The sequence below is a fragment of the Chionomys nivalis genome, chromosome 3 (assembly GCF_950005125.1).
Source record: "Chionomys nivalis chromosome 3, mChiNiv1.1, whole genome shotgun sequence".
Lineage (NCBI taxonomy): Eukaryota > Metazoa > Chordata > Mammalia > Rodentia > Cricetidae > Chionomys > Chionomys nivalis.
Window position 1 is genome coordinate 119,066,949 of NC_080088.1, and position 27,618 is coordinate 119,094,566.

The 27,618-nt window shown below is 54.3% G+C and overlaps 1 protein-coding gene across 1 annotated transcript in view; it reads left to right on the plus strand.

The window, feature by feature from the left end:
• The window catches only part of Rbm19 (RNA binding motif protein 19), an 83,025-nt gene that overhangs the window by 35,952 nt on the left and 19,455 nt on the right, over positions 1-27,618 (plus strand). Inside the window, exon 22 of the mRNA XM_057765954.1 lies at positions 23,881-23,986. Coding sequence (XP_057621937.1) covers positions 23,881-23,986 — 106 coding nt within the window. The remainder of the gene's footprint in view (positions 1-23,880; positions 23,987-27,618) is intronic.

Here is a 27,618-nt window from a genome sequence, read left to right on the forward strand (position 1 = left end):
GGACAGTATCTCCCGACCACAGCCCCTGCCAGGCCTGAACCACTCTGTGCCTGGGATCCCCTTGTTTCCTCTGCCTCCCTGAGAAACTGAAGCTTCCAATCTGCTGGCCCCACAGCAGAACAGGGTACAGGGCCACATTGTCCCCCACATCTTTGTATAATATGGTCAAGGCCAGCTGCATGTAACTCTGTGAAATGACCTCAAATTTCAACTAGGAAGTCAGTCCCCCAAGCTGTGACAGATGGCAGTGGTGAGCTGCCTGGCACAGGAGTAAGCAAGTAGCCTCTGTGGCAGCTCTCTGTTGGAAAGACGATTGAGTCTTGCAGCAGCTATGACCAAGGTCAGTCAACAGCCAGTGGCGAAGAATCAGGGAGAGAGAAGTTACCCCAACTTCCATATGCTGCATAAACTTTAGTACTTAAATCTGTGCTAATTGATATGAACCTGGCTTTCTGGAGAGCTGGAAGTACCAACCCTTATTGTCTGTGGTGTGAAGAAACAAACACCATGGGGGCAGGGAGTGTCTCTGTACCCTCCCTGGAGGTAGGATAGGGTCTGTGGTGTGCATGTAGCCATAGTTCTAAGCCCGCCTATCCTGGTGAGCCCCATGTGCACCCCAGAACTCAGGACAATACCAAATGATGGTTCCTCTTCTGTTCCACCAGGCCCAGCCACTTGCTAAGAGGAGAGTTTGGGGCTTATCTGGCATCTCCTTTCTCGGGTATCAGAAGTTGGCCACGAGCTTGGGAAGGAGCCAGTGTGATTTTCCAAGTCAGCAGGGCATCACCAAGAAGTCAGAACTCAGGCCACTTCTTGACCTATCTTGACCAGTGTTGGTTGATTAACTCAGTGCAGCTGCCTCAGCTATGGCAGAGAGCTATGCCTTCCAAGGCAATAAAAGTCATTGGTCATGGCTGCCTAGGACTCTGTGCTGAGGATTGTGGAGACTGCCTGGGCTCTGCAGAAAGCATTGCAATTGATTAGCGATGTCTGCTGTGGCTGCAGGAGCGCAGCATTGACATGTGAGCAGCCGTGGTTGGCAGTAGTGATGAGGGTGTTCACCTGCTACAAGGGTGTTTTCACCTGCCACCCTGACGTGGGGAAGCCAACTGCTGGAGGCAGCCTTTCACTCTCTCCAGGGAAGATACAGACTGAGGTGGGACACCCTGGGTGATGGTTCCTTTCTCCACTTTGCACACAGTGGCTGTTCCAGCCCTTGCTCTATTTGGTCTTGGTCTTGCTTGCAGATGACTGTTGAAGCCAGCACAGGGATCTCTGCTTGTCTGTCACTTGGCATGCTGGGTGCAAAAGGCAGTGGGAGCCAAACAGCTTGGGAGATGTCCCCAGAGCATCTTCAGGCCCCTCCCATGTTACAAAGCTTTTAAGTAAGCAGTACTCTGTGGGCCTCTGTAAAGGGCTGGTCCTCACCAGGTTCATCACAGGGTAGTCAGCTCTTAGAGGGGCAAGGCTGGTCCTGGTTGGACAGGGTCTCTCCAGGCAGCAGACTTTTGATCAAAGAATCCTGACAGAGCACTGGCCCTTCACCTTAGTCCAAATGTCTGTATAACATACATGTTGGGTCCGCTTAAGCCTGCAAATCTTTTTTGCTGTCAGCCTCAGTGGTGGTTGGTTGTGCTACCTCTAATTTTGGTGCAATTTTCCCATTAGCATTGGTCAGTTGCTGATGGCACCTCTGGCGCTCTGTGGCATGTCGTCGGTCTTTGTGCTTGACAGTGGGAAATGGCCAGGAGGTCACCCCAGAAGTCACAGAGCAGGGCAGGGCCATGAGCACAGTGCTGTGGGAGGGGCCACCTCCAGAACTGTGCAGTGTCCAGGGCATCCCTGGAGCACACCACAGCAGAGTTTCTGAGTCTTGGCCCTGCCACCGTCAGACCATGCCTGTGGCCTGTGGGGATGCAGCAGTCCTCATCAGCACACAGTAAGACAGCTCCACTTACATAATTGCTGGCACTACGCCACGGTTCTAAAACTGTGTACCCAGGACCCCTGAGTACCACTGTGAGCCTTTCTCAGCTGTGATGGGTACTGCTGCAGACTAGGGGGCATCTGAGGGATCCCGTAAGAACTCACTGAGGTTCTGGGGGCGTTGTGGGGTGCTGTGGAGCAAAGGAGTTTGGGAATTGTGATTAAATACACGGCAATGCCCAATGCTAGGCTGCAGCCAGAGGACATGCCGGTCGGTTCCTGACATCCTCCAGAAATTTCTTTCTTTCATGTCTCCTGCCCCTCACCCCACACCCCACACCCTGCTGCTCACCTCTTTCTCTTACTAGATCAATTTCAGATTTCCAGGCCCAGCTTTTGGGGCTTGCTACATTTCTCCCAAAAAGACTGCGTCTACTAGATGTCGTCTGTCTGTTCCCATCAAGGGCCAGCCCCAGACGCAGGTGCAGTGTGGCTCCTCCGGAGAACTGTCTGGGGCAGAGGTGGAGCAGGGCGTTCCCAGAGAGTGCTCCAGTGCCAGGAGTGGCACGGAGCACATGGCTTCCTCTCTCCATCACCTCCCTGCCTTTCCCTATGACCGTCTCCATGCAGAGGGGAGACCTCAGCCGTGCTGAGCGGGGAGTCTTCCCAGCGGTGAAGGGAAAGGAAGTCTGTGTGGAAGGTGCTCACTCACACACAGTGACGAGCAGGAGAAGCGTGGTCCACTTACAGGTGGCATAGATGCCCTCCCTGTGGGCTGCTATGACGCTTGGAGTCAGGGAAAGCACTTCCTCTCAGTCGGTGTCCTTGTGGAAGAGCTGCTGGTGAGGGACTGAGCAGTGCATGGATGTCTCTGTCAGACCCGCACCCCCTTCTCTCTCCAAGGAAGGCACCTTCTCATAGCTTCACCTTTGAACTCCTGGGTCAACCCCTTGTTGGAATTTCCTGCCATAAATGTAGCCAGGATGGTCCTGGCCACTGCTGTTTCTGCCTGGCCCTTCACACGCTGTTGAAACTTAAACACCTTAAGGATCATTACCTGCCAACAAGTCAAAGCTTAGCTCTTAAAAGGCTTTCTCCCCATTCTAAAGTGAGTCTTGTTCCAAAGAGCGTGGGAAAGTGAGCAGAAGCCACAAAAGCAGCCGCATGCAACTGTCTGCTTGCATCGTGGCTCCTCCCCATTCTCTTCCCACTTGCCTCTGTGCGGGGCTCGGCATTAATGTCCTTGCTCCACAGATGAGGAGCCAACAAGGCAGAGGGGTTAAGTGACTTGCCTGAGGGCCTGAGGTCTCATAGCCGTCAAGTGCCAGAATGGAGGCCCTGGGGCCCAGGTTCCAGTCTGTACTCCTCCCCTAGCTCCATGGGCGAGATTGATGGACGTAACCCCAAACCGGCATCTCCCCTGCTCGTATCTGCTGAGAGCCTCTTGTCCTTCCGAGTGTACGCTTAAAAGCCTCCTACGGTGGCTCGGCTCACACGACAGGTTCCACAGGCTGATGCCGCCTTCGCCAGCGTTTACTGTTTAACGTAGATGGGTGGTACAGGCGGCTGACGGGGAACACACGCTGTCACACGTGGGGAAGAAGCAAAATGTTTTCCCACCATGGGCTGGGAATAAAAGCTTGTTGAGGGAGGAGAAAGCGAGCAGAGGAAAGAGGTTTTAGTGCAGGCCTCAAGGGTGCCCCTTCCTGAAGCCTTGGCACAACAAACAATAGTGCTTTAAGTAAGGTTCTCTCTAACGGCTTTTCCCCCATCCCAGCCTCCCCATCACTGTAGCTTCCTTTAACATGGCCAGACAGCCGTGTCAGTACAGAGCAGTTTATTAAGCAGGAAAGAGGCACCGTAGACGCATCTGTCCCGTGACAAGCAGAGGGACTCGGCAGTGGCAGCCCTGGCCATGGGGAAGAGGCGTTGACTCTGCCCCCAAGGACCTGCTGCCTGTGGCCGTGAGCTCTGCCATCCCCGGGACCCATGGGGAAGGACTGACTGACTACACACTTGATCCTCCCAGGGGCTCGTCTGCCTTTCTTACCAAATTGAGAGGCTGACATCGGTTGAGGGAGAAACAGGCCAGCCTGGCTGTGGGTGACAGGGGAAGCAGGCGGGTGGTACTCGTACTGGGAAGCCACTGTGGGGGTCTCTTTCTTCCTGGAGTTCCAGACACGGCCCCCCACGTAGTAGACAAAGTACCTCACAGGTTGCCTGCACTGAAAGCCACATGTCAAGGGAGTGGGGGATTGTGAACCAACTCTCAAGACCCTTTCAGGGGTCAGAGCATCTTCCTCAGACATTTGGCTTCTGGTTTTTTGGCTTTTTGTGTGTTTGTTTGTTTGTTTGAGCTACCCTCCCTTCAGAGGCCAGAGCTGCCCTGCAGTGTTCCCCGGCCACAGCAAGGGCCCGTGGACTGCAGAACCGTCGGCGCAGTCACACGCAAGGAATCACTCATTTGTATCTCATTTTCGAGTTATTATCGAGCCGCTGGTTGAGAGAGTATTTTGACAGCAGCTGTCAGCAAGGTGCAAGCGGCTGCCATCGCCTGCGATTGGCTGAAGACACCTATGGCAGTGCGCTGAATAATACCCCAGCCCCCCTGCCCCCACCCCACCAGGAGAGGCAGGGAGGAGGAAGAGCAAACATCGCAGAGGAGGAGGGAAAATGCAGGCTTCAGTTACATGTTTCTGACTCCCAGTAGAAACAGCAGCCAAAAAGGCCCCAATTGTATCTCATGTTTTATTTAATTTATTGTATTTGAGGTTTGGGGCAATGAGGGAGGTAGATGAGAGAGGCCCCTTCCAAACAACCATTTAGGCTTGTCAGAGCTCATTGATTGAATTAGCAAAGTTTCCACTCCTAGCTTCCAGCTGCCAGGGCTGTAAGCCGGTCAAACCGGGGGTAACCAGAAGCCCTGCATCAGGGAGCCTGGGAAGGAGGTGATCATGGCGAGGGAGTCCCGCCGGTCCACCAAACAGCCTGTCCATCTTCTCTGTCTGCTTAAGTGAAGCTCTAGAGAATGCGTGCACTTTCCTGTCCGTCCCTCACAGGCCTTCTTCCTCCATGGTAGGAATTGCATCCTGCGTGTTTCTCTCCGAGCGCTGTGCGCCCAGGCAGGGGAATAAATAACACTTCGCATCCGCTGCCTTTTACCCAAGCAGTTGAAAATTCCCTGTTTGTTTGGTCGTTGAATTTGTTTTGTTTATAGGCTTAGAAAAAAAAGTCAGCAGCAGCACCAGAAGGCAGATGTGGTGATGGGGAAACAGGCAGGCTCCGCCTTGCATTGAGGACCGTGGGGGGCGTGCTCCAGGCAGATTTCATTCTTTTACAGCACTCGACCAGACGCTAGGGCCGTGTGTCGTCTTTTCCCTTCACCAAAACCCCATCTTCTCTCAGACTTCCCCCGTGGGAGCCGAGCCTCCCTCCCTCCAGGTTTCACCTGCTCCATTTGGGCCTGGTGCAGGCTTTCCCTTACTGTCAGTACCGCAGAGTTGAGCGCTGTGGTCTCAGAATGTGACGTTTAGCGGCGTCCAGAGCCATTGGTGTTGTCGTGCCTGGGAAGGAGGTACTTGTACCCGCGCCAGAGTACTGTGTGCATCCTCCAGGGTGTGGGACACACGAGGCTGAGGTTGGTGGGGGATTTGCCGGGGAACGGTAATGGATGAGTAGCAGTGGGATTGACATGGGGCGACAACAGTGTCTAGGGAGTATTCTGCATGAGTGGGTGCCCACCCAAGACTTGCCGGTAGTGTTGATAGTCACTGTGACAGACCAGCCCCACAGGTGCCCCCAGACCCTCTGGAGGAAACACCGCCTTTGAAACCGCTGTCTTGCAGTTATTTTCTCTCTACTGCTAGTCCAAGTTTGCCTCTGCTTTACAGATGGGAAGACAGGAGCACAGTGTAGCAGGGGTGGGGAGTGGGAGGGAGGGCAGTGGAAAGGAACTCGGCAAAGTTGTGACATGGAGAAGGAAGCCATTGTGCCTGGGAGGAACCTAAGTCCGTGAGGATAGTGATAAGCCTGTTTGAGGCCCTGAACGTTAGAGTCAGTCAGCAGCCGTGGAGATGTGACCTAAAGCCAGGCTATAACCATGAGCTCTTATCTCAAAATAAATAAATACATAAAACTAAGAAGCCATCCGAGCGGCACAGGCCCATTGTCCCAGCCACTTGAAAGGCCGGCAGGGGGATCCCAAGCTCCAGGCCTGCCTGCATAGCCTAGGTGTCTGTCTCAGAATGTAAGACGCTGCGGCGTAGTTCAGCGTAGAGCACTCCTGTGAGGCTCCAGGTCTACCCTGGCACCCCTAAAAACAGTCAGGATTGAAAAGCCAGATTAGATTTGGGCCAAAAAAAATACAAAGTGTGGCAAAGCAGAATCAAATACTCTTTGATAGCTGTTGCATCTTAGGGATTGTGTTCTGTCGTTAAACAGATGGGCCACACAATGTCGTTTCAAAGTCTTTTTAAACTATTGGGTCTTTAAAATTAAGTTCAGTCTAGTAAGGTCACTTTCTGCCATGTGTTGACTCCCTCCCTCCCTCCCTCCCTCCCTCCCTCCCTCCCTCCCTCCCTCCCTCCCTCCCTCCCTCCCTGCCTTCTTCCATCTCCAGCTCTGTCCACCTCTGTACACCATACAGATCGAGTCTTACCATAGCCCTCATCATGAACACCAGGGTACTGACTCTCAGTCCCTCTGCATCATACACATAGAGTCACAGCATACATAAGCCCCAGGGTGCTGACTCAGGAACTCCCAGGCACAGCCAAGGGTAGCAGGGTTCATCCGGACCAGAGACTGTCTGGCTTTTTCTGTGAAGGGAACATGGTGACAATAGTCACAGCTCAAAAGCACTGGGGACTGGGAGAGAAGGGGGTGTGGCTGTTGCCAGGAGTTTTGACTGGGGTGAAGAGACGGAAGCCGTACCTTTCTCCTATGACACACAGTGTTCTTGTGAGGTTTTTCTTTTCAACCATTCCCCAGTGCAAATGCTGCTCTTTCTGAGGCTGTGTAGAGACGGGCAACAGGCCTACTGAGACTGTCACTGTCCACCCTCACTGTAGGTGACTTCTCTGGTCCTGTGTTTTTCTATCCGAACTCAGCCTCTCTCTGCCTCCGCTACCATCACCTCAGGGCACTCACCCCGAAGGTGTCTGCTTGCTCCCGTAGATGGGCCCCCATGTCCTCAGTTCTACATCAGTGCTTAACATGTTATAGAGGTGCATCTCGGGCACCCGGAAATACTTGCTTTAGGATAAAGAGACAGCAAAGAGAAGATGGGTACCCTTCTTTTTGGAATTAACCATTTGAGTCACTGGTGTGAAAGTCAGATCTCCTGAAGCCCTTTGGAAGTGCCCTGTCAGGTGCCCACCAGGGAAAGAAGTGTCTGCCCTTCGTCAAGGGCTGGGACGATCATTGACAAGAGAAAGCTCAAGAAAAGCATGCATTTCATCCCAGCCCCCAGTGCCAGATGGAGCACCTTACAGAGCCCGCCGGAGTCTGCCTGGCACAGGAGAAAGACCCAGCCGCAGCCTCAAGTATTACTTTTTTCTTTTTTTTTTTTAATCTTTAAGGAGACTTGATTATAGGTGCCTGGGTCTGTCACTGTCACTGAAGATGGATTTGAGTGCTGTGGGGGCAAGATGGCATGCTTTTTTGTTGTTGTTGTTGTTCAGAAATGGAGAAGTTACAAGAATACTGTAAAAATCCATGTTTTGTCTGTTCTCTGTTCTTACATATGTATGCTGTTTTTTCTGAGGCTACTTGGGGATGAACTTCATTGCTGATTCTCCCCCTAAGTTATTTAAGAGATCTTTCTTGTCAAAACAAGATGTCTTTAATGACCATAGTTTGTACAAACCAGGCCGTCCCCACACCACTGCTCTGTGCACCACCTGAATGTATGAGGGAATCACATCCTGGCCCAGCAGAATGCATGTCCCCTCTCATCCTCAGCCTGGGGTTGGCTTTAGATCAGGAGGACAGCCTCCTCCTCCTCCCTTGTTCCTCACAGCTCAGGCAGTTGTGACAGGCACCCAGACACTTGCTCTGTGGATGTCCCTCTGATGGAGACATTGGACATGGCGAATCTAGGTTCAAATTCTGCCTCTGGCAGCCTGGGCCAGTGCAGTGTCCCTGCTTTGTGAAGATTCAGTGTGTGTGTGTGTGTGTGTGTGTGTGTGTGTGTGTGTGTGTGTGTGTGCAGTGTCCCTGCTTTGTGAAGATTCAGTGTGTGTGTGTGTGTGTGTGTGTGTGTGTGTGTGGTCGAAGGCTGGAAACAGGATCAGACTGCTTGGATACCAGCTCTGTCTCTGGCCAGTTTTGACCTTGGGTGGGTATGTGCCCCAACCTCAGCTTTCTCCCTCAGGAATGAGCATCATGATGGACTGGAACCAGCATGGCTCTGGGCAGCTCTGAGCATGTGGCAGGCTCTGTAGATGGAGTCTGGTGATGGAAGGCAGCCTGTGTGCAGGACCCCAGCCTGCAGGATGATGCTGCCCACACACAGGATGGGTGTTCCCACCTCAGTCAAGCCTCTCTGGAGACAGCCCTGCAGACATAGCCAAAGGTGTGTCTCCCAGGAGATCCCAAATCCTGTCCATTTAACAATGTAGGTGACCATCACAGGGGAAAGCAGGGCACAGCCAAAGGCTCCCACAGACTGTCCCTTTAGGAAAAGACATTCCAGGCTGGATGGGAAGGATTGGACCCAGGGCGAGGAAGATGCAGGCTCCACAGTTTTTCTAATTCACCTGTTGTTTCCCTCCCACAAAAATGATGAGGAGGGCACCACACACACACACCTCTCAGGGTCCTGACGGAAAGCCTCATTCTTCTTCCCTCAGCCGTGCACCTCCATGGGCTCTGGGAACTTAGATGAGTTTTTGGAAGTGGGCACGTGAAGCCACATGACCCCTGTCCTCCCTCCCTCCCTCCCTCCCTCCCTCCCTCCCTCCCTCCCTCCCTCCCTCCCTCCCCACCAGATCATTAAATTATTCCACAGGAGCCAAAGCTCTGAGGCTAAATTACCACAGTGCGTATCATGGCAACTGTCCCCTCTCAGCTTCTGCCACTTGTCTCTGCAGTCAGAGCTGCAAGAAACTTGCTGAAGAGAAGTCATTATCTGTGGCGCGGGCAGGGTGGGGGCAGGACAAGAGCTCCGTATATACGTGTAACAAGTTGGCCAGGTGGGTGGGGCCTTTACAGTGTATGGGATGCTCACATAGATCACCAAATGCTCACTGGTGCCTACAGGCTGAGTGACATTTGTGATGTTCGCAGCTGTCGTGTTTTGGTTTTTTTTTTTTTTTTTTTTTTTTTTTTTGAGCAAGGTGGAAGGAGAGGCCCAGTCTTTCTTGATCTTTACCTTTGTTTGTTTCTTGAGCACATGGTAGGGCTGTAGGGACCTCGGGACAGTGAGACCCTACAGTCACAGAGCTGGCATGTGGTGGGGCTGTGGGGACCTCAGGGGACAGTGAGATCCTACGGTCACAGAGCTGACATGTGGTGGGGCTGTGGGGACCTCAGGGGGAGACAGTGAGACCCTACGGTCAAAGAGCTGGCATGCAGGTGGAGCTGTGGGGACCTCGGGACAGTGATATCCAGTAGTCACAGAGCTGGCATGCAGGTGGGGCTGTGGGGACCTCAGGGGACAGTGATATCCAGTGGTCACAGAGCTGGCATGCAGGTAGGGCTGTGGGGACCTCAGGGGGGGGGGACAGTGAGACCCTACAGTCTCAGAGCTGGCATGCAGGTGGGGGCTGTGGGGACCTCAGGGGGGGACAGTGAGACCCTACAGTCTCAGAGCTGGCATGTGGTGGGGCTGTGGGGACCTCAGGGGGACAGTGAGACCCTACGGTCACAGAGCTGGCATGTGATGGGGCTGTGGGGACCTCAGGGGGACAGTGAGACCCTACGGTCACAGAGCTGGCATGCAGGTGGGGAGCTAGACAGTAAATCAGGTGGCATCAAAAGCAGCCAGGGTACACAGGCTTCTATTGAGGTGGAGCTTCCATGTGTGGGTTGGTGGACAGGTAAAGCCTCCTTGAGAGTGAGTGGCCTTGCCTTACACTTGCAAAGACTAGGCCATCTGTCCTTCTGAGATCTCTGCTGTGAGTACATTCATACTGCTTTTCAAATACAAAGAACTCCTCTCGGTTTTGGTGGTGGCGGGGATGGGCTTAGAGCTCAGAATGCCAGGCAAGCACTCTGCCTCTGAGTCACACCCCCAGCCCCTCAACTTTGGGTTGTTTGTTTGTTTGTTTTTTGCTTGTTGTTGTTGTTCGTTGTTTGTATAGGTTTTTTGTCCTGTTTTCAACTCTCCAGCACCTGGTTCTTTCCTTTTCACGTAGCACTATGACTTGATGGTCCACATGGAGAGTGTACCACTGTGCCTGCCTTCCATCTCTGTGTCTGTTGAGGATTAGGGGACCCCCTCCCCTTGCTTCTGGTCACCATAGCGCAGAGCTGGGTTGGGGTCCACTGGGGACGATGCTGGTTCAGCCCCTCTCAGCATTGTACCCGGAAACATTCTCATTAAGGCCCCTCAGGTGAATCTGGGAGGCAAGGTTGGGAGGCCTAATGAGGCTTGCTGCAAACCTCCCTAATTACAGGTTGACTGGGTCTTCCCTGGCCTCTCATCAGGCCTCCTAAGTACCTGATTAAGGAAAACAAATGACAGCAGGAAGGAAGAGACAGAGACACCAGGGCCTCGGGAGACCTGTCTGCACCATGCCTCCGGTGAATCAGGGGTGCCAGGCCGTCCATGAGGGGATCCAGAGTAAAGTCTTAGTGTTGTGTGGGTCATGTAATTCCTGTCCCATGCACAGATTCTCTGGGGCTCACGGCAGCCGTAGATGACACAGATTGCCAGTGTAATTGGAGTGTCCCTAGAAGGTCAGGTTTGGTCTATGGACCGCAGCTTGCCGGCCCTCCCTGTATGAAAGAGCCAACCAGCTTTTCCTTCTTTGCTGATCATTTAAAACGAATCACTGTCTAGGCACCAAAAGACAGTAAAGCAGGCCTGCCTCTCTGCTCTGCCTTCCTGTGCCTCCGGAGGCTTCCACCCAGCCTCTGCGGTCCAGCCACGGGTGTGCAGGTCCAGTGAGGTCACTGGTAGGCTCCACACAGACACTCGCCCTCAGTTTCACTCCAAACATGAGGGGAAAACCATGGGGGTCCCGTCGGGCTCATGCTTATACATCATACTTGGTCACATGGTCCATCTGACCACCCTCAGGGATAGGAGGACTTGAGGCCCGGGAAGAGCAGATCTGCTCCTTAGTGTACCATTGAGAGAGAGAGAGAGAGAGAGAGAGAGAGAGAGAGAGAGAGCGCATGAGCTCATGCTCACCTCAGTGGCAATGTGGATGTCAGAGGACCACCCTCGGGAGTCGATTCTACCGGGAGTTCCACTGTGTGGCTGAACTTGTCAGGCTTGCACAGTAAGCACTTTTACCCCCTGAGCCAGCTCACCAGCACCAGCCCCCTTGCCCTGAGTTGGAGAGGTGCAGCAAGCGGGGGAAGGGTCTCTGTGGTTGAGGACCCAGGTTCACCGTGCAGGTGGGTAGGGCAAGTGCCCCCTCCTTCCTTCTGCTGCAAAAAATGGTAATCTCTACTCGTTACCTCAGTACCTGTCACTGGTTCCGAGAACATAGGCTTTGAGATTGTGTTGTGTTGTTTTGTTTGAGATGGTCTCGCTAAGTATCCCGGGTTTGCCTCCAACTCAGCAACCCTGCCTCAGCCTCCCACATGCGAGCATTGTAGGCGTGGGCTGCCATTCCTAGCTAGGGAGAGCTCTTGTTCAACCATTTGTTCATTTCTTCATCCTCTTCTTCTTCAGCACCATCTGTTCAGTGTGGGCCAGCGCACATCAGATAGATGTGCATTTCATAGCTAACATAGACGGGAGGCTAGGGCAGGGTGGGTGGGGAAGCTCTGTAGAGGCAGCCCGCCCTCCACCTGGGCCCCCACCCCAACCCCTCCTAGTTTCCCAGACCCAGAGCCTGGAATGAAAACTGCTCTTGAAGTAGCTACTCTCCATGGGAGCCCCCAACACCACATCTGGTCCAGACAGAACTTCTGTTTCACGGGGGCTGCAATCCAGCCAGGGAAACCAAGTCTGGTTTTAATTATCTTCCGTCCTGTCCCCTGAGGGTGGGAAAGCATTGATTATGTCCCCCTGGCAACACCCTCACTCCCACCCCAAGGCCCATGTCACCACAGACCTGCCAGCAGGATCTGGTCCCCAGCTGTGCCACACTGCTCCTGTGCCCCCTGCCACCTCTCTGAAGAGTCCTGCTAGCACTGATGGCCACAGGATTCTCCCCTTTTTCCGCTGATCCCCCTGATCCTTTCTGGCCCTAGTTGAATTTTTTTTTTTTTTTTAAATCTTTGCCTCTAGTTCCTTGGACCCACCTGCTGGAAGACAGCCCTCTGGTCCTGTCTTTGTCCTAGTCCCTTGGTTCTCCAGGACTGATGGACCATGCCATTGCCCCCACCTCCTCCCCTATGGGATTGAGTGGAGTCCTGTGTTGGTTTGCTTGGCCCCAAATAAATGGTGCAGCTCACAGATTCATCTCCCAGGCTCCCTTTCTCTCAGAACTCACTGGCCATCGTGTTCACAGTTGTTTATTATTGTTTTCTTTCCCAGACTTTTAAAAATAACAGTTGTCCCTGGCTGGGCGTGTTGCCCTCCCCAGTGTGCTGGCGGGCACAGTGGCATGAATCACTGCTGCTCCCCCGCCTGCCATCTCCCTCGCCCCTGGGAAGCCTCTAAGGCCCTCTTCCCAGCTTGCTCTCCAGACTTTGCAAGGCATCTCCTCCCCGACCTTGGGCTTAGCTGTCTCAAATGCTGAAGCAGCACACTCAGGCTGTATGTACCCTGTTGTTCTGGAAAGGTGACCACCTCCCAACTGTCAACTTGGCATCCCCAGGACTTCCTATCAGGACTTCCTTACCACCCTAAGCTGGGCTGGGTGGGGTTTTGGAAGCCTTCTAGTATTTGGGGGAGGGGCGCTCTGAGGCCTTCTGTTGGCCTCGGGGTGAGGTCTCTGGAACATTTCCCCAAGGTCAGTTGTCAGACCGAAGAAACCGCCAGACGGCCAGAGAGACTGTCTCTTCAGACTGTCAGCCAGAGCGGTTCACTCCACTGTCTCTTCCACTGCCTCCTTTGTTCGCCTGCTGGCTTCCCAGGGCCTAGTGGCCCCAGCGAGACATTCAGGAGCCGTTCAAGAGCAGAATGTTGCAAGTATATTGGGAAGGCAGGGCTTGGTAGGCGAAGTAGGAAGTCAGCAGAGACTTCACAGCAGACCCCAAGCAGAGCACCATGGCTGCCCCAGAGGGTCGCTCTGGCCCTAAAGGGAGGGGCTAACTCCCCTGTTCGGGACCAGAGAAGTTAGGGAAGCCAAGCATATGTGAATGGGTGGCTTTCTCCAGAAGGTGCCGTGTGCCACTGACATCATCTAGGCATCAGCAGGGAGGTCCAGCATAGATGAAGAAGGGAGGCTTCCTCTCGTGCGAGAGCATGGAGGAAGAGAACTGGTCTGGGTGGCGAACAGATGCCAGCCCCTGCATAGGCTCCTGGAAGCCACCCTGGGCAAGCCCACCCTGTGTTCTGCTCCCTTGGCTGCCTGTCAGCCAGGGTTAAAGGTCCTGTGTTTACATAGAAAGTCCTCAGGTGGATGGCAAGCAGTCTGGCTCAGGGTTACAGGGGCCAGCACTCCTGCTGGACAGCAGGCACGCCCAGTCCAGCTTATCCTCAAGCCTCTGGGGGAGGAGAGGTTTCCTCTGAAGTGTCTGGCACCCTTGGAGATTCTGAAAATCTCAGCCTTTGGAAGAGACTGCCCTTTCCTGCACGTCCCTGGAACCTCCAGGTTGTCCAGAGCAGGGGAACCACCGCTCCTGTGCCTCAGAGCCTCTTGCTGCCATGTTTTTTTTCTAGTGTTTTAATAAAGTTTTATCAGCAGTCACCCATGTCTGTACACTTACAGTCCTGGCTGCTTTCCAGATACAGGGAGAGCTGAGTAGTCACAACGCCAAAGCCAGTTACGATCTGACCTTTATAGAAAATGTGTGAGCGCCCCGCTGTAACGGTGGCTGCCACCTGTCACTTCCTAAAGCCATTTGGAATCTGCCTGCACCCTTGTCTGCCACTCTGGGACAAGGAAGGAGGGGAGGAAGGGTCTGACTAGGCAGCCGTCCTTCCTTCTGAGTCCCTGGGTTCTCCATGAAGGGAGTCAGACCACAGTGACAGCCTGTGACTGCCCTTCCCTCTTGATCTCATCAGCAATCATGGTGAAGAGGCTCTGCTTCCCTGCACACACGGGCTCCTATCGCCCGCAAGAGTTTGTTTCCTAGAGATAGTGTCAGGAGGCCATAGAGGCCTTTCTGAATCTTTGGGGAACATCACTTTGTACCCTAGCAGAGAAGGCAGCATCAGGTAGCCACACATCTCTTCCATGCCCCATCTCCTTCCTCACTGTCGAGTGTTGGCTAATGGAGGTGACCTGGCTGTCACCCTCAGTGGGGCATCTTCCACCTGTCCAGGAAGACCTGCCTCCCTCCTTTTCCCTTCCCATCCTCCTGGCCACCATCCTTGGTCAGGATCCAGATGGCTGGAAGACTCTTTGCCCTTAAGACATTAGCATAGGCAGTGACTAGTTCCGGAGAATAATGTAGGGCCTGTGAGAAGCAGCTTCACGTAGTGTGGTTGGTGACATGCAACCATCATTATGTTTTGAGTGTCAGAGTGGATCCTCAAAATGACTGACTGACAGGGCCTGGCAGAGCGGTTTGTGTGTGAGAGGGACGGGGCAGAGAGCAGGGAACTGATGGAAGCTCAGGCACTCAGGTGGAATGGCCAACTAAAGACCACTGTGACCTGGTCCAAGCAAATGTGAATAGGTAGAACCATGTCTTAATTGGGTATGGCTAGGTGCCAGCAGGTGTGGTGGCTACACTCAAGCTGTGGGGAGCCCATTTGAGCAGCTGTGGGCCAGTGGCAGGATTGTCTTCCTGCACAGTGCTCTGAGTTCGCCTCGTGGGTCCCAGCCCCTGCTCGCCCCATCTTCCCTTCTTCCCACTTCCCATCATGGCTTGCAGGGAAGCCTGGAGACCCCGCTCCTAATGAAGACCCTGGGACAGCTCAGTGAGAGCTGGAGATTGTGAACTCGGAAGTGGTGTAGCCTGGGCCGGCGTTCGTCCTCCGTCATTGTGAAAGAGCGGGGTGAGAGATGGCAGAGCAGCGTAGAGCAGGCCCAGCACGCCCGAACCTCTGAGGTGTCCTCAAGTTGGGGTAGAAATAACAGCGGAAAAAAAAAAAAAAAAAACAAAAAAAAAAACAAGCCTTTGCTGGTTTCAGCCAATAAGAAAGACTAGGATTTTTTTTCCCCTCTCTCTTGCTGTCTCTTTAAACGTCTTTCCTCCCTTTCTGTCCCTTCCTGTCTTGAGGATAATGACAACAGAGGGTGTTGAACTGGCTCTAGGCATCCACCTCTGGCCGCTGCGTGCTTGTAACGATTTCATTAACCTAAATTATCCACTTTATTTTCTCGTAATGGGATTAGCTGTTCTCCAGGCAGTTGAAGACCAGAGGGGAGAGGGCCGGTGTGCTCCATTGCTGCACCGGGTGGAGGGCAGGCCTGACTGAGTGCCCACCCTGGGCCAGAGGGGGCTCTTCTCTCTATCCCTGCTCTCCATGGGCTCATCTGGCTGAGGGCCACCTTCACGGTGACACTTGTGCACAGTATCTTTAACATTGGTGAGATACATGCCAAGATGGAGCTCTGCCTGTTTCAGGGTGTGAGGAGTGACTCAACTCTGTTGGATGCACATGGTCCCCAGGGAGGCCTCACTTGCTTGGTGCCAGCACAGATGTGGGTGGCCATAACCACAGCTCTCAGTTCCTGACACGGTCATGGATTCTACAGCCCTGTTAGGTGCCTCAGACATGTGATGGCGGGTACGGGGCTGGGACTTGATTCCAGATCTCCCCCTGAGGCGTAGGTGCTTCTCACATCAGAACTGGACCCTCTGCAGAGTGACCCACTGTGTAGTCCCTGGAGGTTCAGAGCCGTCACCTGGATCTCAGGACTATCCGCGCCTAAGCTGCTGGAGAGAGGCCCTCTGTCATCTGCCACAGCACCCAGTGTCTGCGGCTCCTGTGTCCCGAGAGATGCTAGTGGTATTTTGCCCAGAGATACCAGGGATTGGAACCCAAGGTCTCACATGTGCTACGCAGTTGCTCAATTGCTGTGTGCCCAACCTTCTTACCACTTCTCATGCATGGTCTCACCATGTCATGCTAGCTGGCCTTAAACTCACTCAGTAGCCCAGGCTAGTCTGGAACTTGGAGTTCTCCTCCTGCTTAGCTTCCTGAGTATCTGGGATTGCAGGGGTGTGCTACCACATCCCATGAGTTTATTCATTTGCACAAAAGAAAAAAAAAAAAAAAACGGACTTGGTGGCCAGCTGAGTTTGGGAAGCACCGCATCCGTTCACCCTCCAGACATACTCTTTGTGTCCCTGTGTTAAAGGCACTGGCAAGGCCTACAGCAGAGACAATGACCACACTACACTCTAATACTGACTCAGACCCTCGGGATAGCTTTGAACCGCAATGGTTTCAAAGGGCACTGCCACGCTTTTAACCCCCTCTTTCTCTGGCGTGTGCACAGCAAGTGAGTCGGGCAGGGCCTCCGCTGAGCCCTGCCTCATCACCTGATGGCCTTGTGTGTTTGGGCAGATCCATTAAATGGCTTAGAAGGCCCTCATGTGGCAGTACCCAGGGTACGCTCTGTGTCCTCTGTGGCCCCAAGCATACCTGGTGGTATAGTCAGAGGAGGAGAGTTCATCTCTGGGGTTACAGTGCCCTTTATGTGTCTCTAGTTTGTTTTCACGCGCACACACCTCTGAGCATGCGTGGCAGGCAAAGGTTAACCTCCAGAATCTCCCTCAGTTGATCTCCACCTTATTTTTTTTTAATGATTTATTTATTTAGTATGCATAGTGTTCTGCCTACATGTGTGCCTATACACCAGAAGAGCGCACTAAATCTCATTTTAGATGGTTGTGAGCCACCATGTGGTTGCTGGGAATTGAACTCATGATCTTTGGGAGAGCAGCCAGTGCTTTTAACTCTGAGCCATCTCTCCAGCCCTCCACCTTATATTTTGAGACTCGGCCTCTCACTTTCCCATGAGGCTCACCAAAGGGGCTGGTCAGCAAGTCCAGGGACCTGCTGGGAGGGATGCCTCTGGGCCAGCTTTTCTTTGGGTTCTGGGATCCAAACTCAGGTCCTCTTCACCCAGGAGAGCCAAGACCGCAGACCAGAAACTTATTGATGGTGCATGGCAGGGGTCAAAGCAGAGCTCAGCCTGCTCAGAGGGCTCAGGGAGGTATGGCCAGGTGCATCTGAGGCCCACGGGACCCAAGCCCAAGGGCTCTATTGGATCACCTCAGAATGACAAAGCTTTGGAGCCTGAAGCGTGGTGAGGGCAACTCGCTGCGTGGATCTGCAGCTGAGGGTGAACCCTGTGTGTCTGTGATTCTCATGGAACATGGAGTCCCCGAGAATGTCTTGTATAGACATGGACTCCTGTAAGGCAGTGAAGGCCCAGACTTGGGTGATAGGGAAGGGTGGGAGACAGTCTTCAGGAAGTGGGCCGGCCCTGCAGGATTCTTTGAACCGAATCAGATCAGATCTCAGACTTGGAGATGGTGCTGATGCTGACGTATCTAGCGATGCTCTGTTAATGACATTTTGGCTTTGCTGACGTCATTTAAATCTCTTGGACTCTGACACCAACTTCCTTTTCTAGAAGGGAAGCATGACCAGTCTGTAGTCCAAGTGTCCACCTGGAGGCCAGGGCTGGACGAAGTGGACCCTGCCTGCCCTGGAGGAACGGTAGCCTTGGACATGTGCAAGGTCCCATGCATTCGGCAGCTTGGTGGCAACCCACATGGCTAGTTGAGAAAGATGGTGAGGGTCATGCCTCTGACAGTCTCAGGGAATGTGGGGGCTGCTCGCTCAGTGACCTGGTGGGGATGGACCTTTGGCCGTCGACTGCTCCTCACTCTGGCCTCTTAGTGAACGTGTCCTACCTGCCATCTGCCTGACCTAGGAGTCGTGAATTTAGGCATGGCCAACCTCACGCCCCTTCTGCCCATCAACATAGCCAGGCAGTGGCTCACCCACAGCCACCCCTGGAGGTGCAGTTGGGCCAAGGACCACCTCCCAGTGTCCCCTCCATGGAGCTGCTCAGGAGAGACCCTGAGCTCCACCTAGAACTCAGCCCCAGCTTAGATTCAGAGACTCCGTTTAACCACTCAGCCCTGGATCTCTCATCTAGAAAATACAGAGGCCGCACCTGCCTGGCAAGGGCCCTGTGAAAGGCTATTGAGAGACGCTAAATGCTGCCCTCCGCTCCTCTCGCTTGCTTAGAAACCAGGCCATTTTTCAGCCTTCAAGAGACAGAAACGAAAGGGAGTGTTGGCTGCTGGCGGCTGGGTAACCTTTTTACATCGGCTCTCACCAGGCCGAAGTGCCGGGTAATTGGAAGGGCTCAGGGTAAAAGGCACCCTTTAAAGAGCCAGCGCGAGGACAAAGAGGGAGAGGAGATTCCATTAACCAGCCCTGCGCCATGGCTTCTGCATTCGCATGCGCACACTTGCTTGTCCACGCTTGCATGTTCGTGGTTCTGTGGGAAGGGACGGATCCCACTGAGGTGTCGCGCCCAGCCCACGTCACCTTTGGAGGGACCGCCTCTTCTCTTTCCCCCTAACTGGGAAATAACTGAGAAGGTCATTGTCTGGGGACAGCTCCAGAGCAAGTGTGGGACAGGCCCCTCTCTCCTGCTGTGACTTTGTTGCTAGATTCAGAGAGGAGAGGCGAGGTCTTTGTAGTGACTCTTGGGTCACCTAACATCCTAAGACTGAATGTTCTGCCTGCACGGGTGACTGCCTAAGTGGGAGTGGGTGGGGCTGTACTTGACACTTAGAACTTGCAGTGTTGACTTAGCAGCTAGAGAGAGGAGGGGGTGTTCCTCCGTGTTGGACATCGCTCCATGGACTCAGCTGAGTGACACGACCCTGCCATGTCAGAGTGCCTTCTTTTTCTAGCTAAGGAGAGGGAGGGAGATGGGCTGTTCAGATGGTGACAGTCTTCATAGTGGCCAGCAGGGTAGAGGGGGCATTAATGGCAGGAGCAAAATTTGAACTGAGACGATAGTAGAGAGGCTAGGGTAGATGAGGAGACATCCAGGTCAGGGGTCTTAAGTGATGGGACCGACTGGTGCAAAGGCCCTGGGGTTGGTGCCAACTCTAGGGAAAACCCCTGTAGGTCCTTAACAGGCGAGAAGGGGCAGGGAATGAGCTGATTGAACCACAAGGGAGGTGAAGGCGAAGGTCCTGCAGCATTGAGGCCATGGGTCTGGCACACAGACGTGACTTCCAGGGCAATGGGGTCCCCAGATCTGCTGTGGGCTGTGCATAGCCTTAAGCTGATTTGCAAGCTAGAGATCAGACAAGGAAGCCTGGACAAACCACCCCGGAGTCTTAGGTTTTGTGCGTCCCAGCAAAAGTGGGCTGTCTGGATGCTTCCCCTGGGTTCAGCCATGGACATTGTTAGCCAAGCCGCAGGCCTGGGGACCAGATGCCCGTCGTGACCCAGCTCTGTTCCTGGTCACCTCCGTCTGTAAAGCAGAAATGATGATGCTTTGCTCTTCAGAGCCCTGTGAGTCCACAACCCAGGCTGCCCCCCACACTGCAAAACACACGGGACTGAATGTGCTGGTCACCACTTGCTGTGCCGCACATGTGTAACGTGGTAGTTAGCGCTGGGGACATATTGAAGGACTTCATGGCAAGAGGACGCCTGCAGTTTAGCTCATCACAAAGCTGCCCTTCATCTTGCCCACACCGCAGTACTGCTCTCTGGGTCTCTTGGGTGGCAGCAGACTCTTCCTCAACAATGCCTTGAGCTCAGGTGGGGGAAGGACCTGCCAGCGAATTTCCCACGTGACACCACACTCAGCCGGAGAGTCAGAACTCCACGCAGCATGAGGACTTGGACCCCAGGGACAGTTGGGATTAGGGTGTGCCCCAACCACCCCTTTGTGGGCAGGCAGCGTGCACACAGTAAGACCCACTTCCCAGCCTGCCCACCTTGCCCAGGGCCAGGTTCTAGAGCAGCTGTGTCGTTCAACCCGGCATCTCTTCAGGGTGTTCTCCTTCCCTTCCCTCGCTGTTCCTTTCCCTGAGCCCATCTTCTTGGCCAGGACTATGTAAGTTGAGTCTGGGGGAAGGGGATGTGGCCTGTATGGAGGAGACCCGCTGGGAGGGGACACATGCCTTGACCTGCATACCTAGCCAGATATAAGTGGCCCGTGGGTGCCTCCTTCCACCCCATACACCTGAAGAAACCAGAACCACCTACCCACAGCAAACTCAAGTTGTCATTGAAAACCCACAGACCCGCCACCAATCATGGTGGTGGCGGCATGGCGGAGGGGGTGGGGCCGCAGTGCAGGAGTAATTGGTGAACCCAGGGTGATTGAAATAATTGGAAAAGTGAGGTGTGAGTTTGTTGGGGAAGTGTGAGCGTGTGGGGGAGGGAAGGAGGGCTGTGTTTAAAAGCCCGCTCTGGCCTCTTTATTCACAGCTTCTGATACAGTAATTGCTATTTTGTGGTTTCTATTATCTACACAGTGGGGAGCGTGCGCAGCTCGGTCCCCCAGCGTGCTGGGCTGGGGATGAATCCCTGGGTGCTGCAGTTTCCCTTGCTCCCTCCCTGGCCCCTGGTGGGCCTGCCCAGCCTCTCCCCACTGACCATGGCCTTGGCTCCCAGGAGACAGAGTTCACGCGGAACTCCCTTCAAAGGCCTCTTTTAAAAACTGGCCTCACAGACCTGGCCAGCAGATAAGAACCTTCGTAATGGCCGGCATTCATGTGTCGCTTATCTCCTTGGAACGAAAGGTACTTCATTGATTTTTTTTTTTTCCTCCCCCATCCTTCTCTTTTCTCTTTAATTCTCTTCAGCTATCTCTCAGCAGTCCTTGGTGTTGGCCTCCCGCGATTCCACATCACACAGGCACCCAGAGCCAGTCTCTTGCCAGCCCTGTCCCTGAGCACCAAGGGCAGGAGCTCACTTCTGCCCTCTGCCTCTTGCTTCTCTGTGAGTTTGAACCCCAGCATTGTTACATCTGGGAGTGGAAGGCCTCCGAGACCTGGCAGGTAGCCAGTAGGCCTTCCTTTATAGCAGCAGTGTCAGTGCCCTGAAGCCTGCACTGTACATTTCTGGGAATGTCCGCAGATAACTGGAAGTTCTTCGGACTATCTAACCCTGACTCTCCAGTGCCTGCTCAACCTGGTTCTCTTGCCCTGTTCTTAGAAGCCACTTTTCATGGGAGCCGTTCCCCTGGTGCTCCTGGGATTGGTCTCTGGGCATCTGTTTCCTTGGCCATTCAGTTGGCAGTCTAGAAGCCCACGCCAGGGTTCTGGACTCCCCCAAAGGCAAGCCCCCAGCTCCCGTCCTCCACACCCCAGCTCCACAGTGACTACGAATTGTCACGGCTCCTCAGCACACTCTGAGATGCACGTCCTCAGCCCACAGCAGCTCAGCCCCTTCCGCCTCCTCCCCACTTCTTTCTCCACCTTTTAGTTATTTTCCTCGCTTCCTCCGGCCCCTCAGCTGCTTACCATGCGCCGAGCATCCACGGCTCACGGCACGTTGCAGAGGGGAGGAATTAACCTCAGCAGCACCCCTCCTCTGTCTCCCTTCCCCATCCCCCTGACGTAGAGCCAGACAGACAGAAAGGAGGTACGCATGGTTCTCCCTCCCTTCCCCCATGATCCTGGGTGGATTGCTAGGACCCTGGATTCTGTGCAGGCCAGCCACTACCACACAAGACATGCATCTGTGCGCGCGCACACACACACACGTCACCTCACCCTAGACTTGGTTCTGCCTCACCTAGACTTGGTCCTGTTTGGGAAAGAACGAAGCCCCATTTCTGGAAGTGACTGGTACCTATGGGGGACAGAACAGGCTTGAACTATCCCGTGGCAGAGTAAGGGCGCTCATCCCTGCTGTTTTTCACCCAGAACCAGGCTGCTTCTCCAGGACTCTGCTTGGTTGTAAAATAGGGCAGAAAAACTTGAAGTGATGAACTTCATAGCTCCTTTCTCAGTTAACCCCACCTCTTTGGGCCGTCTCCTGTTGGTTCATTCTGGAAGTGATTCTAGCAGCCCCCATGCAGAACAGCACTGGGCAGCAGGCTGCAGGCATAGACACAAGCAAGATCAGTGTGGCTTCTTTCACCATTGAAGTAACACAGCCCCCCTTTCCCACGTTGGGACACAGTGGGTGGTGGCTTTGTGAGGGTGGCTAATAGGTGTGCTAGCGATGCGGTGGGTCTGGAGAGCCAGATGTTGGCATTCTCCACGCTGTCAGAGACAGCTGGCCTAATTGCCCCACACCTTCTAGCCTTCTTACCTTGGGTGTAAAGCCCTTGGACCTGGGCCCTCAATGTCCCCACAGGTGTTATTACCTGCAACAGTGACCAATGAGCTATTTCTTGCGGACCAGCCTGGGAGCAAAGCTGTGTGCATCCCTGCTATCCCTATCCCAGGCATGCCATAGGCTCATTGGAACTGGGTAGAGGGACCAAAGGCCATGTCATGGGATGTGCAGGCCTTTAGGTGGCAGAATAAAGCAGGGTTTGCCGGCTCCGTGCCTCTGTCAGCTCTCCAGGCTTCTCATCTGACTTGCTCAGACTCCGGACCCCCTCCAAATCAGCTAAGAGCTCCTTCTCAGCAAAGAATCTGGCCAGGCTCCCCTCTGCCTCCTTCCCATCCCGGGGAGGCTGGCCTTGTCACCAGCTTCATTCCCAGCGGCTTGCACAGGAGCGGGGTGGGGGGGCTGCCGGGGAGAGCTGGACGTGCTGATTCATTTTGAGTCTTCATAATGCTGCTTTTACACACCGTCCTGCCTTCAGAAATGGGGCCAGCAGATGCCTGCTCATGCTGTCAGGGCTGCGGGTTAACGCCTCAGATTTAACTTATATCATTTTGCGAGTGCTTATGGCCTGCGCTGTGTGCTTTACCCAATCGGTCCTTGGCCTGGAGCATCCCAGACCGTGGTGTGTGGATGTGTGGACCCAACAGCCACCAGAGAGTGTAGATTTTTCAAATAAAAATAACACCTCTCTTCAGATGCCGAGTGCATTAAATATTTATCAGTGGCAGTGTGCTTGTATATATTAGATAAATGGACATTACAAAGGGATGGGATTGGGGCATGTGGCCAGGAGACCCTGAGGAGACCCTTTTGTCCTAGAGTCTTTCAAAGGTTAGCTTGGTGGAGAGGAGGGGCGACCCCAAGGGTGGTCCAGGCCACAGTTCCCCGATCAGTCTGCTGCAGAATGCTGCTTGACTGTCTTTAGCGGTATCAAAAGGGAAGCTTTGTGGAGGGCACGGGGCTAGAAGGAGCCTTGTGTCTTCAGAGTGCTGAGCCCTCGAGTTGGCAGAAAGGACTCCATGGTGTATGTGGAGACTGCCTGGGAAAGGTGGGGGAACACACCAACATCCCGAGCCTGGACTCTCAAACACAAGCAGTCCCTTGCCGTGACTGGGGCCTTCCTGGCCTGGCACAGTGTGTACAAGACTCGTCCCACGGGGAAAGGACAGGTGTCCAGGTGTCCCCCAGGTGGCAGGAGAGGCACCAAAATTTTTCCATCAGTACCTCCAGCCCGATGGTGCCCTCCCTCCCCCACTTGGTGGCCAGCAGGAAGAAGGAAGCCACGCCTGCGGAGTGAGGGCTGGCAGTGGGGAAGTGGGAAGCCACATGAATGTGCCTGGGCGGTGGGTGTCCCTGAAACCAGCAGTCTCCTGTAACCTGCCTCCCTCGCAGGCCTCAGCCCCTAATCCGTGATGTCGGTCTTTTGTCTCTAGCACCTTTGGGGAGCTGAAGACAGTGCGCCTGCCAAAGAAGATGACGGGGACCGGAGCGCACCGGGGCTTCGGCTTTGTGGACTTCGTCACCAAGCAGGATGCGAAGGTGAGTGCAGCCGCCGCTCCCTCGTGCCGTCAGCTCTTTCTCTGACGCTGCTAATTTACTACTGTCCTTGGAGGAAGAGAACTGGGCATGGGGTTTGGAAGGCCAAGCAGAATGTGTTGGCCTGTATATGTATGTGCCCATTATACATGTGCAGGAGCCTGAGTTGACCTGTTTCTCAGGCTGCTCTATGGCAGGGCAAAGACCCTGGGGCTGAGCGTTGCAGACAGCAGTTAAACAGTTTAGGCAGAAAACAGTGCCTGGGCTGGGACCCGGCTCCCTCCTCTTCCCTCCACTTGTGGCCAGTTCCATTCTGTGCTGGTGACACCAAGGGGCCACTCCTGCAGCACACATGCACCTGTGCAGATATTTCTCTGTGCAAAGGACAGAGCAGCCTTGGGGGCTGTGGATACTTTTGCTTATTTGTTATACATGTGTTTGGTACGTGTGCGTGAGTGTGTGCATGCACGTGTGGATATGGAAATAAGAGGATGACTTGCAGGAATTGGCTCTCTCCTACCCATAGGTATTGGAGGTTGAACTCAGGTCACTAAGCAAGTACCCTTACCCACTGAGCCATCTTGCCATACCCCTGTGACCACCACCACCCAGGACCTGGAAGCACAGCAGCTGCTCGCCTTCAGGCCCAAGATGACAGCCAGGCTGTCATCCCGCCAGTGTCTAGGGACTGTTCTTCCTGGCCTCGAGATCCAGAAGGCTAGGTTGTACAGGTCAGGGCTTCTGGGCCATCCTGTACCCCACACTGAGCACCTGCCTGTACAGCCTTGACCCTCCATTGCCCCAGCTTTCCTTCCTGGGAACCAGATCATCCAGGACAATTCCCAAGGGGCAGCCTGCTGAAGAGCAGAGTGACTGAGAGCCAACTGTGGTGTTGCAAGGGGCCCCACGGGCAGCATGGCACAGAAGGGACACCTTAGGATATCAGCACTTCCTGGTCAGCCTGGGCATCCCACGGGCACAGGGTACCAGACCCCACTTTAGGTGCCTGCCACACCGCCTAGACATTTGTCCTCTCTCCTTAGCTGTCAGCCCTTCCCTTGTCACCTCCATCCGTGACAGAAGGGACAACACAGTGCATGCACTAGACCTTGGCAACCAGAAGAACACTGTCACTGAAGGCAACGTGGCTTTCCCTAGCCTTGCCCTGTACCTTGGTTTCCTTACCTGTGAAATGGATTGGCAGTAGTGCCCCCACCCCTGTCTCAGGTTTGTGGCAGATGAACCTATGAGGCCGGGTCACGGGCACATGGCAAATACTCAACACAGCTTTGTTCTCGTTGCCATAACTCAGGGGCCCTGAGTTATGGCAACCCAGCTGTCTGGCCTGTGCACACCTGTGACTCCTGTCAGCAGAGCAGCATTCCGAGACCTCTGGAATTCCCGGGCATGGGACAGGAGGGTGGGGGTGGTGGAACCGCCACTGTCAGTTTCCTGTCCGGGCTCCTAGACCAGGAAGCCCTGGGGAGAAGCAGAAAGAGCTCTCTGTCCCTGAAAGAGCTCTTTGACCAATGTCGACCCGAAACTTGTACACTCACTATCTGTGAAGCCAGCGTGGCTTCTTCCCCTCTGTGTGACCTTGGAAAAGTGACTCGCCCTTCCTACACCTCTCAGTTCTGACACTTACACCAGGACCTGGCCCTGCCAGCTCCTTGTGTTGCCTTGTGGGGGAGGGGCTGTGACAAAATGTGGGGTTCAGTGCCAGCCCCTTAATCAGAAACCCTCTTTCTGCACAGTGACTGCCCTGCCCAAGGTCAGTGCCACAGCTGGCCTGGCACATAGGCTGGAGGGACAGGCTCGGTGCGGATGTCCACACACCCACTCCTGTCCTACAGAGCAGTCCTGAGTCCCTGGGGCACAGGGCACTCTACACCCGGTTGGCCTGCATAGCCCCCTCAGCCGTGAGGCGGCAGGTTCTCCCCTTCGTCCCTCCCCATTCTCAGTTCCTGAAATACAAAGGGCAGCTGAGGACAACAAGGACTTGGCCCACGGCCCCAGAGACTGTCTGTACCCGCCCCTCACCAGGTCTATTTCGGGCCTCTCCATCCTTGCAGCAGTCCCCCTGTCCTGCCCTCTGTGCCAGGACTCATGCCCGTTCTCCCGCTGTGCCAGTGAGATCATCTTAATGGATGTGGGACTGAGCCGCAATACCTCTCCCACAGTGCTCCCTTGATCTCGTTTATTGGGGCAGCTGCGCCTCTCTCCATAATCCCCTCATTCTGTCGGCAGAACTGGGTTGTCTGCTGAGTGGCACTATGGGTACTTTTCACTTGCCATGGATGCATGTGCCCTGCACACAGTGTGGCCACAATCGGAACATGGAGTCTTTCACCATATATGGCCTGGGGGTGGGAGTTACTCTCAGTGGAGAAAGAGTGGAACCCAGTCAAGCTGGAAAGGGGCTCTCAGGCCCTGCCTCTTGGAACATGCTTTCCTGGGCCTCCTTTATCATGTGATGTTTGAGAGAAGGGAGGCCCCTTTAGAAGCACCTGGGTCTCCCAGTGGTCTCTGACCCTCTTGAATGCCTCCTCCATGCAGAGCTGCAGCTTGTCACGGGTACCTGCAACCTTGTACACTAGGAGACCTCCTCAAGCCGTCCTCAGACACAGAAGGAAAACCAGAAGAAGGGAAGAGGGATGGGAGAGAAGTATGGCAGCCAGTAGGGCTGAGGCAGGAGGCTGCATTCATTGCTAAATGGAGGATCGTGAGGCCGGAAGTCCCAGAGGGACTCGTGCCGTCTCAGCTCCTGGTATCAGGTTCTTGCCCTGGCCACACTGTCTTGAGAGTCATGGTATACCCTCCCACAGAGGTCCACTGAGCCCTGAACAAGGGCCCCCTCATCCTGGAATGAGGAGTTTGCTTCTCTCTCCAGGCCTGACCTCACACCTCGCACACTCAGGTTCTCTGACCCATCAGACCCCGTCTAAGTCAAGTACACAACAATGCTGGAGAGCAAATAACAGGAGGTTCCATGAAGAACTAAGGCAGAACCAAGAGGAACCACGCACCCAACAATAATAGGCAGGGGCTCCCGAGGGCACCTCCCATGTGAGTGACGCGTCTACCACAGGCACATGGCCTGCCCCAGTCCAGTGCACCACTTCAGGTGGAGATTAGCACAGAACCTCCCTCTCCTTACCTTGCACATCTGCACAACCGCAGGGCCTGTCCCTGGTTGGTAAGGGCTTGCTCAGGCAAATGGGAAGAGGCACTGGGGCTACCTGCCTAGTCACAGGTACTGGTGACCTGAGCCTTCCTTACCTGCTGCATGCAGGCGAATCTCCCTGTCTAGGACATTAGATCAGCCCCTTGTTCTAGGCAGTAAATGTCAGTCCTACTGAAGGTGTCCACATTATCTCAGCCTCCATGTTTCTCAGGGAACTTAGCCCTGCAGGAATGAGGGAAGCTAGTGTCAACTAGGAGACTGTAGCATGGGGCAGGAAGTCAGGCTGGCACACATCCTACCTACCTGTGGTGGGGGAGGGCTCTGGGCTGACCCCTGTCCTGTCACCACTGCCACACCCTTCTCTGGGCTTCTTAGGTACCTCTGATGGTGAAGCCCTTCTGATACCCCCTGGATATTGGTGGTGGGTTGCTTGACAGGTGGGGAAATAAAT